Source organism: Dermacentor andersoni, chromosome 9 (genome assembly GCF_023375885.2).
Source record: "Dermacentor andersoni chromosome 9, qqDerAnde1_hic_scaffold, whole genome shotgun sequence".
In the NCBI taxonomy this organism is placed as follows: Eukaryota; Metazoa; Arthropoda; class Arachnida; order Ixodida; family Ixodidae; genus Dermacentor; species Dermacentor andersoni.
The window spans coordinates 618,256-633,245 of NC_092822.1; the positions used below are offsets into that span (position 1 = coordinate 618,256).

The 14,990-nt window shown below is 47.3% G+C and overlaps 1 protein-coding gene across 13 annotated transcripts in view; it reads right to left on the reverse strand.

Annotated features, from left to right (window-relative positions):
* The window catches only part of LOC126526907 (transmembrane protein adipocyte-associated 1 homolog), a 245,480-nt gene that overhangs the window by 179,357 nt on the left and 51,133 nt on the right, over positions 1–14,990 (reverse strand). The window contains exon 1 of one of the 13 annotated variants that reach the window (XM_055068409.2): positions 14,272–14,706. The exons of the other annotated variants lie outside the window; for them this stretch is intronic. Within the exon in view, the coding sequence (XP_054924384.1) occupies positions 14,272–14,393 (122 nt within the window). The 5' untranslated portion in view covers positions 14,394–14,706. Of the gene's footprint in view, positions 1–14,271; positions 14,707–14,990 lie in introns of those variants that run through there. 13 annotated transcript variants of the gene reach the window in all.

Genomic DNA, 14,990 nt, shown 5'->3' on the forward strand with positions numbered 1-14,990 from the left:
TGAGGACGCCGGCATGAGCGCTTAGGGGGTCAGCGTGAAAAGACCCGCAGACGTCAGAGCGCATATGACGAGGTATAGCGAGGACCCATTTGCGTCTGTCGGGCATGTAGTTTCGGCGATATAGAATGTTGTCCCGCACTGAAAAGTGGGTTGCTTGGCGACACAGTGCTCGTGTCGAAGGGACATCAAACGGAGCAGCAAGGTAGTCAAGTAACATTGCAAGGGATGGGTCCTTGCGCTGCTCTGTGAGCATGTCAGTGCTGGTGAACGGTGACAGGGTAGATGAGGAAGCTGACAACGACGCCAAATCAGGCGTCAGTGGGGAGCGAGAGAGCGCATCAGCATCGGAGTGCTTGCGACCGGAGCGGTACATGACGCGGATGTCGTACTCTTGCAAGCGAAGCGCCCAACGTCCTAAGCGTCCAGGCGGGTCTTGCAAGGAAGAAAGCCAACAAAGGGCATGGTGGTCAGTAACAACAGCGAAAGAACGGCCGTAAAGGTATGGGCAAAATTTGCTTAGTGCCCAGATGATCGCCAGACACTCCTTTTCTGTGACGGAGTAATTTAATTCTGCTTCCTTTAGAGTATGGCTCGCATAAGCGACGACGTATTTATCATAGCCAGCTTTCCGTTTCGCTAAGACTGCGCCAAGGCCAACTCCACTGGCGTCAGTATGGACTTCCGTGGGAGCATCAGGGTCGTAGTGGCGAAGAATCGGAGGTGAGGTCAACAAGTGGCGCAACTGCTGAAATGCTGCATCACATTCAGGTGACCATGCTGCTATGCCGTTACTGGCGGAAAATAAACTTGTCAAAGGCGCCATGATGGATGCGAAATTGCGAACGAAGCGACGAAAATAAGAACATAAGCCAATAAAGCTTCTGAGGGTTTTGATAGATGTGGGCCTTATGAACTCTGCAACAGCACGGAGCTTGTCTGGATCCGGGAGGACGCCGTCTTTTGAGATAACGTGACCCAATATGGTTAGCTTGCTTGCAGCAAAGCGGCACTTCTTGAGGTTAAGCTGTAGACCGGCAGAGGCGAGACAGGTCAGAATGTCATGCAGGTGAGCGAGGTGTGTCAGAAAATCGGCTGAGAAGACGACGATGTCGTCGAGGTAACATAAACAGGTCTTCCATTTGTGGCCACGAAGGATGGTGTTGATCATACGCTCATAAGTAGCAGGCGCGTTGCACAACCCGAAGGGCATGACGTTAAACTCGTAGAGGCCATCGGGTGTAATGAATGCGGTTTTCGGACGGTCAGGCTTGGCCATTGGAACTTGCCAGTACCCGGAGCGCAGATCCAAGGAACTTAATGTATTCTGCGCCTTGTAAACAGTCGAGAGCGTCATCGATTCAAGGCAGAGGATAAACGTCTTTCCTCGTTATCTTGTTTAGGCGTCTGTAGTGGACACAAAAGCGAATGGAGCCATCTTTTTTCCTCACCATTACGACAGGTGAAGACCAAGGACTTTGAGAGGGACGGATGACTTTACGTTTGAGCATGTCGTCCACTTGCTCCGTGATGATTCGGCGCTCTTCGGCAGAGGCACGATACGGGCGCTGTCGCAAGGGGGAGTGGGAACCGGTGTCAATGATGTGAGAAACACCGGTGGCACAGCCCAGTGACGTCTGATGACAGTCGAAAGAAGAGACAAACTTGTGACGTAGAGCGAGAAGTTGGCGGCGATGAGATGGGGAAAGTGCAAGGTCGATGGCCTTGTCAAAACCCACTGAAGGTGATGAGCCGGAGACCGAAGCGATGGCGTCAACGTGACGGACGGAGTCGGCAGGAACATTGAGGTCGTTGACGTAGTCAACCACTTGGAGGTATCCTACTGTCTTACCACGCAGTAGGCTGATCGGGTACTGGTAGTAGTTGGTGACCAGCATCACAGTTGACCCAGATGTTACAGTAAGCACGGCAAATGGAAGAACAATGCCCTTGCGTTGAGCAAACACATCGGACAGCATGAACACTACGGTGGCGTCAGATGCGGCATCAGACGACAAGACAACAGCCATCGACGACTCAGGAGGTATGGTTGTGTCGGCATCAACAGCGAGTTTGTCGGCAAAGTGAGGAGAGCTGGTCGGCAGTGATTCACATAGCGGTAAAAGCAACACTTCTGCACGCGAACAGTCAATGACAGCATGATGACGTGATAGGAAATCCCAACCAAGGATGAGGTCGTGAGAGCATGATGGTAGCACGAAACACTAATTATGTACAGAACGTCGTTGATGACGACACGGGCCGTGCATACAGCTGAAGGGTGAATTCGCTGCGCACTGGCAGTGGCGACCACCAGGCCAGAGCGAGCTGTAGTCACTTTTCGTAACTTGCGGCAAAGGCCCTCGTGAATGACGGAAACTGCTGCTCCGGTATCGGCTAGTGCCACTACTGGTACTCCCTCTACAAAAACGGTAATTACATTTTGCGGCAAAGATTGAGGTCTTGAGAACGTCGATGTATTTGCAGTTCTTGCCTCGGGAACTGCAGCAGTCAGTTTCCCTCTTCAGTGGGAACTCGACGACGCAGGGGCGAAATCGAACGCAGACGAGGGGAAGGGGAACGCCGAGTTTCCAACCGGCGATTAGTGTCAAGAGGTCGGAGTGATAAAGGAGGCGTGGCGGTGTATTGTGGTGTGTAGCTGGGCGGGTCAAAGCTGGTACGCGCAGTTGAGGCGCGGCGGCGACAGAAGCGCGCCACATGGCCAGCAATGCCGCAGGCGAAGCAGATAGGCCGGTTGTCTTGAGTGCGCCACGTCTCAGTGGGACGAAAAAAGTGTGGCGACGGTCGGGCAACTGGAAATGAAGCCAGATGCATGGGCGATGAAAAGGAAGCTGTCTGCGCAGGTGGCCGTGCAACCACGGCTGCATAACTGAGCGGCAGCGACGTAGGGTGATTGGCAAAGTTGGTATGGGCCAGCGGCACACTCATAGGGTTGGGTGGGGGGGTTGTAGGAGCTGCAGGAAGCGCTTCAGATATCCGATTTCGGATGGCTTCCTGCAGCGTTGGAGGCAAAACTGCCGTAGGTGCGTCACTGTGAGGCAGCAGCGAGAGGTGCCTGGCCACCTCCTCACAGATAAAATCTTTGATATGCTGCGAGAGGGTCGAGTTGGTTATTTCGGTAGAAACCGCGATGCTCGAGACGGAATCGGCGTGCTGAATGTTCTGGCGGGCGATGGAATGTTGGCGGCGCAGCTTGTCAAAGCTCTGGCAGAGGTTAATGAGGACGGATACGCTAGTTGGGCTTTTGGCCAGCAACATCTGGAATGCGCTGTCCTCGATGCCCTTGAGGATGTCTTTGATCTTGTCATCCTCTGACATGCTGGGATTTACCCGCTTGCACAAATCGAGAACATCCTCGATGTAGCTGGGGAATGTCTCTCCAGGCTGCTGTGCGCGCTGGCGTAGACGCTGTTCAGCACGTAGCTTACGCACAGCTGGGCGATCAAACACTTCAGCAAACAGTCTTAAACGCGGACCAGCTTGTAAAGTCTGATTCGTGGTTGAAGAACCAAAGTTTGGCTACGTCGGCGAGGTAGAACGGCACGTGGGTCAGCTTAGACTGGTCATCGCATTTGTTATGGGCACTTACACGTTCGTACGATGAGAGCCAGTCTTCCACGTCGTGTTCGGCGGTCCCACTGAAAATGGGTGGGTCGCGTTGACGAGGGACGCCGGCGCAGATGACAGTGGCAGCCGGTGGTGCAGGCATCAAGGTGGTGGGATCAGGCATAGTGCACGGCGATCTTGTTGGCAGGGTTCGAGTGCGGAGCTCCAGGACGAGGCGAAGGATCTCAGCAACCTCCACCAAATGCGATGAGGTTTATTCTCGTTCACAACGTTGTGGGACGCTAGGTAAATCGAGGCACTGCAAGGGCTGTCCGAAGCACGGGGGTCGCTCGAGATCACGGCACAGCCCTTCGTCTTCCTCTTCAGACGGTACATACACAGGGGCGCGTCTGCTTTATTACACCAGCAATATTCTATAAATGCATGAATAATGCACCAATGCAGCGGGTCTCTGACATCGCCAAGATTAACAAGATCCTTCGAAAACTAAAGAGAAACCATCTACTACGACCTACTACAGATAGTTCATTTCCAAATACGCCATGATCATCAAGCCTTTGACAGATCTCGCAGAAAACGTGCAGAACAACAATATTGCATGGGCACCGGCTCAAGCGAAAGCTTTCACCACTCTGAATACTATTTTAAGCTTGGCGATGCTCCCATTTTGCAAGCACCCAACGTGCCAAAATTATTACTCCTCCGCCACCAGCACCTTAAACACTAGTCCTGATGCCATACTGCTCATGCTAGGAAATGATTAGGTCTTGCATCCTGTTGCTCAGCTAGCTGCAACCTGTTGCCTAGGGAAACATAGTATACCACAATACAATGGGAGTGTTTGGCACTTGTATGGGCAGTAGAAAAATACTATCTGTATCATATAGCAAACCATTTGTCATACAATCGGAACATAGACCTTTGCAATATTTGCACACAGCCAAATATCTAAATGGAGTTTTGCAATGCAACTTACTCTTTCAGTACTCTTTTCTTTTTCGTTGATTGTACGAAAGGCTGATAAAGTTGGAGCATGTTATCTGAGCCATATTCATTTCCTTGTGCTACCAAGTATAGGGTGCCCCAAATTCATGCAAGAAGCAATTTTGATAGAAAACACAGTTTATAAATAAATTTTTTAAATTTTGTATTGATTCAAAAATATGCAATAAAGGCTTATGTATGAAATAGCACAATCAGGAAATGGCCTTCACAGCTTTGCTGGCACATTATGCCTAAGTGTCGCTGAATTTCGTTGATACAGCACTGAATTTCCTCCTTCAAGGCATGGGTGATTGTGGGCTTGGTGGTATTAAGTTTAGACTTCAAAAAACCCCAAAGAAAAAAGTCCAATGGCGTTAAATCTTATGATCTGGGCGGCCAATTCGATCACTAAAATGGGAAACCTGCCAAACCTTCATTACTTTAAAGATATTGCTGAACAATAACGACACTTTGTTCTTCTGTGCAGTGCTCCATTTTTAATAATTCTGATCTATCAGAATTAGTTGTCATGCTGTCTTTTTCGCTCGCAACATTTTAATGCACAAATGGTGCCAAATTCAAACCTTGCGTGAATTTTGGGACAACCTATATATAATAAGCTAGTGGTTATTTGTTTAACCTTTGGTGTAATGTAGGACACAAAAGCATTCCTCCACATTTCTTCTTAACGGTGGTTGCATATGTATCTACATGGACCTTTGCAATTAATAACCTCTTTTGCAAGTGGACCTTCGTGCAACTGTTTTAGATTCTTTTTACAACTATTCTTATCTATTAAAGATGTTGTGAATTACTTTCTTAAAACCAGGGGTAATTGTCATAGTACATTAGGAAAACGTAGAAAAATGCAGCATTTGCAGTAAGGGGCCAAAAAATTGTTGACAGACTCATGATGTATGCTGGTGTGCTGGACTGCTTGACATTTGAGGCCTACCGCGCCAAAGACACATTGCCACACTGTTCTCAAACTATCAAGGGCTCCTGCTGGTCCAGACAACTAGGTGAGGTGACGACCACCCTTGCTGTCAGTGGTGAGAGCAGTAGCCGGAGCTACTATGCTGGTACTGCTGTTGCTGTGGCTGCAGGTCATGCTATGCTGTGTTGTCATCCGCAAGTCATTTAACACTTCATGTCCAGGAGATCGAGCTCAGTGCATCAGCAGAGTCCACATCAATGAAACACATGGCAAAAGGCATGGTCCATAGTTATGGTTTGGAGTTCACAGTTTTTGCTGACAAATGCTGAAAACTACCTGCTGATTTCCATTTTAGGAATTCGGCTTAAACTGAAAAGTGCCGAGTTTAGGAAGCACGCCACAATGTGACTAGACCCTTCCAAGTGGGCTTGGTGCTCACTCAAAAGCTTCCATGCATATGGGGTGACAGTAGGGTTTAAGGATGAGCAGGTCTTTTTTGCCAGCCTCACTCGAACTTCGCTCAAATACTGGGGGCCACGCCAACCATGTCATAACCCTTTCAGGCACCAATTAATTATGTTGATTGAAAACTTACTTTCATCACATTTCTTGCACCTTAAGACATTTTTTTTTAAATGCACAGCTGTAGAATATTCGAGGAATTTTTAGTTATTTAGTGAGCTTCATCAACTGCACAGATTGTGCCCTCCATGCAAGGACTCACTACAGGAACAATAGGTATAAGAGTATCAACTATTTCATGTCTATCAGGCTTGAAAATTACCTATCCAGCCACTTAAAAATTATGCCTGGTGCAACACATTGTGAAACACAATGTAGAAAGTGAACCCAATACTTACAACCATATATTCATGACTCAGAAGGGTTTGGGTGCGAGCTAGTTGGTACGGATCATTCATATTTAAAACAGCGCCAAAAACACGGACAAGGGAGGACACAGGACGAGCGGCGACTGCCAACAACACCTTTATTGAAGCCTGCGCAAATATATACAATTCGGCATAAAGAGAGTAAAAAAAGAAAGGGAAGGCGAGTCGTTGGTCAACTCCTGCTGCGCATGCGTCGATAACATTAAACAATACAAATGTAACCATACACATGGTGAACACATGCCAAACTGATTAACTTCTAAGGAACTTAAGTTCTTCAACACAAAGAGCTATGGAAGGGGAACTAACACAGGTGGCTCCTAACTGACACATTGAAAATGCCTCAAAGGTTTCTCTGGCCATCTGATTGCTGTACCTTTTCAACATGCGCGTGTTGTCCTAGGAGTGGTGAACAGCCCCACTTTGCACAATGAACAGCCAGATTACTGCCAGTCTTAATCTTGACACAGTGCGCATGCTCATGCAAACGATCATTGATACAACGTCCTGTTTGTCCTATGTAAGTGCAGCCGCAAGAGGTTGGAATGGAATACACCACATTGGTACTGCAATCTACAGGCTTGGCGACATGTTGCTTATTGCACAGTCCAGGTGTTCTCCTGCTTTCGTTGACTTTTTTGCACAACCTTCCCAACTTGTTAGGCGCGGTAAACACCACCTTTACACCGGCCCGGCCTGCGGCTTTCTTGATGCGATGAGACACACCATGTATATACGGGATCGCAACAGTCTTGGTAAAGTCAACAGCCGCTTTGCGCTGTTTCTTGGGGGAACGAACTTCTTGCAATAAAACTTCCGTGAAGGATGACAGCAGTTGTGCAGGATAGCTATTCATTATGCAAAAAAGAGGTGAGGTGTGCAGACAGGACACAAGAGTAGAGAAGTGGACAACACGAACGCCAACTATCAGCTGAAGAGAGCACTGAGGCGAGAAAAGAAAGAAGACACAAAACTCATCTGCGCAAGCTCAGGAATGGTATCACCACGTTTCAGTCGGGTACATGTGTCGGTCTACGTGAGAGACAACTGTTAAGGCACTTAATCTCTCCCTTATGTAAAGTAATCGAACGCTGACTCATGCAAAATAGCCACTTGCTTTATGCTGCTGGACTTGTTTGGAGAAGCTGCAGGGCATCGAGTGGAAGCAAGAGACCGCATTTCCAAGGGTCCCTAGGGCGATGGAGCGCTTCCCCACTTTTGAATGATTGGATGCGTAGAGGAGGTGCTTTTTGGAACGCGGAGCATACATCCAACACGTGTGCCCCTCCTGGAGGTGTAGTGCAAGGTCAACGAAGCAGATTTGGCCTTCTTCAGGCGATTCCTTTGTGAACGTCAAACCTCGAGAGATGCTCCTGAATTTTTCAAACACTTGGCCGAACAGGGTTGTGGCTTCTTTTCTTTTCCCTTCTTTTCTCACATAAAACCGTTGTCACAACGCTGCCCACTCTCAAAAAGACCCGGTAAGCCACCCACCCTTGCAGGATGCCACCACTTAGTCAGCCAACCGCTCCGTCACCCCTGTCGGTAAAGACACACGCGCTGAATGATGACGCACTTGGAAGTGTTGCGGCTCGAAGTGGCATTTGGGACAGGAATCCTCCAAGCCCATAGACGAGTACATCCAGTAATCGGACAGAAGGAAAAATTATGCAGATCCCACGCATTGTGGGAATCGATGTACGCGAAGCTTTCTGTGCTGTTTGCTTTGATTGACAATAATTGGTGGTGATGTTGATGGCGAATGTTTCATTTTTTCAATGTTCAGTCCAACGCGAGAGCACCGAGTTACCTTGCGTAGTACATAGAACACACAAGGAGAGGTGTTTGAGGCATGGTTGTGCGCCTAATTTTATAATGTCTGAGAGGATTGAGTATTGTCATTGCCCCACATGGCACATTGCATCATTGCAGAAGTACTAAACTTTAATTAAATTATGCCATTTTTTATTCCATCCCCATCAAAATGCGGCTGTCACAGTCGGGATCAAATCCGTGACCTCGAATTGTGACATTGCCACAAAGCTACCGCAGCAGGCATTGAAGTGTTGATTTGGTGTGCCGACGCTTCCGTGGTGTCGCCTAGACCCCGCGATGTGCTTTAATTAATGCAGCTCTTTTTCTGCACGACCTGCATAAGTTGTCTGCTTGACATATTTGCATGGTGTTTATTTTTCAGAAATAGCAGGGACGTATCTTACCGTACTTTGAACTTAAATTTATCTGGTTTCCCCACAACCGCTGTCGTCTCTATAGTAGTAGCATTTCGATGCCTTCTCATGTCATCTTTTCTCTATCCTCCCTTCCTGCTGAATGGGAACTGCGAGCAAAGAGTGGCAAGGCTGTTATTTACTCGTTAATCGACTGCGTCTGTTCTACCCCATCTCTGCTTCCTCTCACCCCCTGCTCTCTTGCACATTAACAGAAAGGTAGGCGCTAATGTTTCTGCAATGCTTTGGCGGGGGGTCATGGATAATTGCAGCTGTCAAGCTGCTAATGTGGCGACGCCCAGGGAGCTGCAGAGGGTATGTGCAGATTCGACGCGGTGCAAAGTCCAAGCGAGTTTCTCGCATCACCTTCTCTGCACCGCTACTGTCATGTATACACGCCCTCTGAATTTCCCGCCGTTTCGCCGAACTCTGCCTCCGATGGTATAAAATATGGGACCGCATAGCAATCTGGGAATCCAAGGTCAGCGCTGTTTTTCGGTAGCCGTCGACTTGGGCCCCTTTCATCCATTAGTTCAGCTTGTCATTTTCAAGTAGAGGGTCTTTACCTGACCCATCAACGGTCGGCGTCAAAGCTGTGTTGACTTCTGGATAAGCAGATGATGAATGGGGTGGGTTGCCTCTGGTAAACGTCAAGGAAATGTTCTTCGTATTGAGATGTAACAGGAGCTTCAGTGAGCGACGACAGCGCCGCAGTTACAATGACCTTGGGCCGCACCCTTCGCACTGTGGTGCAGCCGTCCCGCTCATTGCACTGACCTCTTCTAGTCTACTAGTTCCCTGCAGCGGTGGCACCAACCACTTCAGTCAGTTCGTTTGCTCGCCCCAAACAGTGCTCGTGTTGCGAGCAGAAACGCCAGCCTATCTCGCCACCGGAAGAGGCTCCAATGTGTGGTCGACATCACAGGACCTTTGGGTTGCCTTAGGATGTCGCAGAAAATGTCCATTGCCGACTTTTTTCTAATGCAAGCAAGCGTGCCAAGCAACAATGCATCCACACTGAGCTTCTTGCTTCAACAATGAAAAATTCGGAGACGCTCCATGAACAAGAAAATTTTCAGGGCTCTGTTTTGATTCCTCTTGGAGACTGAACAGCAACACTTCCGATGACCCTTGTACATCCTCGTCGGTGCAAATGGACAGCGAGTGCGACGAGCTTTCCGTATCGTGTGCAGCAAGGGATGAACTTGATTCCGCGACCGAATTCACCGCCTCGGATGTGGATGTGAACCATCCAAGCCAGTTGGACATTTCGAAATTTAAGACAGTCACCCACACGGCCAACACTGAACCCATTTCCATCTAAGTACGGCAAATTGAACAGAGGCTTCCACAAAGACTGGAACCACTTATTTACTTGGTTGGAGTACAGCGCGCAGGCTGACGCATCTTTCTGTTACCCCTGCAGAATGTTTTCTACTGGTGCCAATGAGGAATCTGCATTTGTCAATGGTGGATACAGTAACCGGAAAAAAGCCATAGAAAAAAATGCTGGTTTCAGAAAGTACGAAAACTCACTCGCACATAAGTCTTGCCAGACATCGTGGGTTTCCTACATGCAGATGAAGTGGGGAGGACAGACCAAGTCAGTTGCAACACATCTTAGCGACAGTGCAGAAACGGTGCAGATGGAAGGTGCAGAAATATCACCTCTATATAGCAAGTATATTTTGCGATTCACTGGCGTTCAGGGAATCGCTCAGAGGGGCCACAATGAAAATACCACAAGTGAAAACAAGGGAAACTTCGTTGAGCTCTTGAACTTGTTTGGCAAATATGACGATATTGTCGGAAAGAAACTGAACAATAGAGCAGCGAATGCGAAGTACATTCACCATTCGATACAAGACCACATCCTCAAAATTTTCAGCCATATCACATTAACAAGTGTAAAGGAAGAAATGAAAAGCTCCAAGTACTTTGCACTTATTGTTGATGAAACCAAGGACTTAAGCAAGACGGAAAAATTATCAGTCGTAGTAAAGTACTAAGCAAGTAGGGCTGTCTTTGACCGGTTTCTAGGATTCAACAGCACTGAGCACTTGGATGCAAGGTCGCTCCCAGGCTACGTAAGGGAAACATTGAATCGCTGCAGCAAAGATACTCAGCTGTGCATTGCTCAAACATATTGAGTGGACACGGCAGCACCACAGTGACTATGTCATCTGAAGTTTCGCTTCTTGTGCAGGTGTTCTATGGATGCATTTGTCTCGGATAGCTCACGGATGCTTCTTTCCCACCTTATGAACGTCTCTACAGGTACAGCGCGCCACTGCAACTGCGCACGGGTATCAGGAACCACGCAGCTGCAACATCAGACCGACTGGCCGGACAGCACGTGGATGATGCAGGTAACGCCTACCTTGCTCATGGAGTGACGTCAACAAATGCCCATGTGATCACCCGACCGACACCTTTAAAAGGGATGCCGACTTCATTCACCAGCAGTGGACATGACAGCACCGCCGTGACTATGTCACCTGAATTCCGCTTCTTGTGCAGGTTGGTAAAAGGAAATATGGTTTCTGCAGTGATTACATCTGCTTATTAGTGCTGCCGTGTCCACGCACTCTTGGTTTTTGTATCACTGAATGCCTATCCGTAATAAACCTACTACTGAAACTTTCTGGGGATATCGAAGAAAACTGAGGACCTAAGGATAGCATGCTTGAACAGCTCATGCTGTCTCAAAAAGTACTTGAGAAAGTGACGGAAATTAGAGATAAGCAGGCAACATCAGAGGCTTTCCTCTCGCAGGTTGACAGCAGACTTCAAGCTATTGAAAAGAACTTGAATCATTAGACGATGTTCATAAGCATCTTTTGGTGCTTGATTGTGCTCCAAGTAAATTGGACGGTGAGATGGGCAAGTTGGCTAAAAGAATTGATGATATAGAAAACCGCTCAAGGCGAAATGAACTTATAATTAGGGGTATAGCAGAAGAAGACAAAGAAACAGACAAAGATCTCATCCGCAAAGTAAATTCTGACATTTCTGAGCAAATACTGAAAGTGAAGTTGAACTCGATTGAACGTATTCACAGGCTTGGTAAGAACATAGACGGAAGAAACAGGCCAGTTAGTTTGCGCTTCGCTGATTTCAGGGAAAAAAAGAAGGTACTAAACAATTGTTTGAAACTTAAGGGAACACATTTCAACGTCCAGGAGGATTTTTCTATGAGAGTTAATAGCGCGCGCAAAGGCCTGTGGAACTCAGCACTCAAGGAAAAAAAGAGGGGTGCTAAAGTTAAGCTCATGTTTGACAAGATAAAAATAACATCGTAGACGCTTGGGATGACGTAAATCATGAACGGTACGCATGCTTGGATCCTTCAATGAGCAGGGATGCGCGACTTCAACCAAACGACCTTGCATGTTTAAAGATCATAAATCTTAACACCCGCAGCATACAGAATAAATTAGATGTGTTAGAAAGTATTCTACTCGAGCATGAGCCAGATATTGTTGGCATTACGGAAACATGGCTCCGCAATGACATTTCTGATGCTGAGGTTACTCCCTGCGGTTACACTCTTTTGAGAGAGAAAGGATCGATGCAGTAGAGAAGCGGGCATAGGATTACTTGTAAAAAATTCCATTAGGTACAGAATATTGCCAGATTTCAGAAATATCGAAGCTCTATGGATTAAAAAAAAACTTCCAAACCGTTCACTTTGCGTAGGTGTATTTTAAAGACCTTCTGGCTCAACCGACAGCGTAATGAAAAACCTTAGAGCATTTATGGAAGCAAGTTTTTGCCACACAGATAATATATGCTTGATTGGCGACTTTAATTTACCTCGAATCAATTGGGTAACAATATATCCTGGCTCATCTGAACCTTGATCCTGTGAATAACTGCTTAATTTGACCTTCTGCTTTAATTTATCCCAGATTGTCTCAGAACATACTAGGGTGTGTGCGGATACTTCCTCAATCCTAGATCTTGTATTTATTCCTGAGCCGTTACACCCCTATCTTTCTAGCTGCTCGGTTGAGGACGGAATGTCTGACCACAAAATGGTTATCACATGCTTTAGGCTTGATGCAAGGATCTCGGAGGACCGCTTGCGAAAGTTGATCCCGAATTTGAAAGATGCTAATGATGTATGCATATTAGATCACCTTGCCTTATCATTTGAAGACTTCATTACTATGCACCGTTCTGGTGAGAGCGTTGACAAGCTCTGGAATCATTTTTGCAATGTGGTTCAACGTTGCATAAAGTGCTTTGTTCCGGACCGTCTTAAGACCACTAGAAAAAGAAACCCATGAATAACCAGAGACATTATCCATGCAAAAAGAAGATTAGAGCTTGGGCGTCAGGTGCTTGGACAGTCTGGTAGCTCACATTCCATTGATGTTATCAAGACTATGAGCCAGGAATTCAAGCAACTTATTAAAGATTCAAAAACTAACTTCAACAACACCTTGGTATCATTCCTCAAAAATGCGCCTAGCAAATTCTGGAGATATGTCAACCCCTCGCTTCACCCTGACTGTAAGGATAATACTTTAGATAGAGCTCAGTCTCTTAAAGGGAAGCTGAAGAGTTTGTCGAATTCAATAAGACGCTCATATACGGATGCCGGAACCTTACCAACTGTGCAGGTAAAATTTGGAGGGCAATTAAATCGTCGGTTAAAATTGTGCTGTAGCTCCGCCCCCCCGTCGAGCGCCGCGCGCTGCTGTTGACGCTGACAATGCGAGCGGAGACCGGAAACCGCGGCGTAGTAACATCAGCACTGGTGTTCCGTTCCTTCGCAGTCTCCGCGACCGTGCCTGACCGTGCTTATTTCTGCATTCATGTCGTCCTAATCTGCTTCGCTCAACCCTACATTCCTTTGTTTGTGTGCATGTAGAGTGGTAGTTGATGTGCGCAGCATCAATTGAACTTGTAGGCCGATCATGCCGGCGTTCTGTGCAGCCTGCGGTTGCACGAACACCAGCGGCCACGACGATGTTCCGACGTTCCATTAGTTCCCGCAAGACAAGAAGCTTTCAGCAAAGTGGGAGGCTGCTGTGAAGCGAAAAAACTTCAAGCACTCACGAAACAGTGCTGTGCTCTAACCACTTCAGTGACGACGATTACTACCAGAGTTTATTATTAATGCGTGCTTTGGGTTCTCCTTCGTGTTAGCACGCTGAATGGAAGGTGCATGTTTATCTCCCACCCTTGATGCAGGTTTCATAGCCAAGTGCAGCGAACTTTAATTCGCACGTGTGTTGTAAAACAGCCTGCATGCAGCTACCATAACGCAGTGCAATTGTAAAGTTTACATGTGTTGGAAAGCTGGCTCACGCCAGGACGCTGCGCTCCGCCTTCTCTCGCAAACATAGAGAAACCGACTATCTCACGTAGCCGATGGAATTCGCCGGTTACGAGTAGCGTGCAAATAGCGCGCTGATGAAGGTTCTATACTACACGTGCTACAACAGCCGGTAAACTTTTCCCCCGTTTAAACCATCTGTGTAGATTGCCGACAGCGTTGGGGCAGCACACAAATGCCGAAGATCGCATCACCGCTTACGTTCTACGAGGAGGCATGCAGGAACATAACACTACAGTTGTTTGCACGGAAACATACTCACTGCATCGCTGAGTGCAGCTTGGCAAAAAACATACTCGCCAAAGAACATTTCCAACACGAGAAGATGCTAACACTTCGCCTGCGTTCGCGTGGAAAGCACTGCTTGCACCAGCATTTCTTGCTTCTTGGAGAGGCCGGCTCTTCGCAATCGGCTCGTACATGTAGGGAGTAAAGCATAAACCCCATACAAGGGATCTTGCACGCGACAGCGACAAGCGAGGCGATGGCTGTCACATTCACTCGTCGCCTACAAGCCGAACTCCACGCGAGCGACGGCTTTGAGCAACGACTTCCCGGTATGAGGGCAACAATATACGCGCTGAAACTAGCGTGACGCATGCTTTATCAATTTAAGTTGATGTATTTTACTGTAAAAAGTGTATATGAAAGTGTGTATGAAAGACTAACAGTACAGCTAGAATAGAACTGGCAGAACTTTCTAAGTTAATCAACAAACGTAAGACAGCTGACATAAGGAAGTATAATATGGGTACAATTGAACATGCTCTCAGGAACAGAGGAAGCCTAAAAGCAGTGAAGAAGAAACTAGGAATTGGCAAGAATCAGATGTATGCGCTAAGAGACGAAGCCGGCAATATCATTACTAATATAGATGAGATAGTTCAAGTGACTGAAGAGTTCTATAGAGATCTATACAGTACCAGTGACACCCACGATGATATTGGAAGAGAGAATAGTCTAGAGGAATTCGAAATCCCACAGGTAACGCCGGAAGAAGTAAAGAAAGCCTTGGGAGC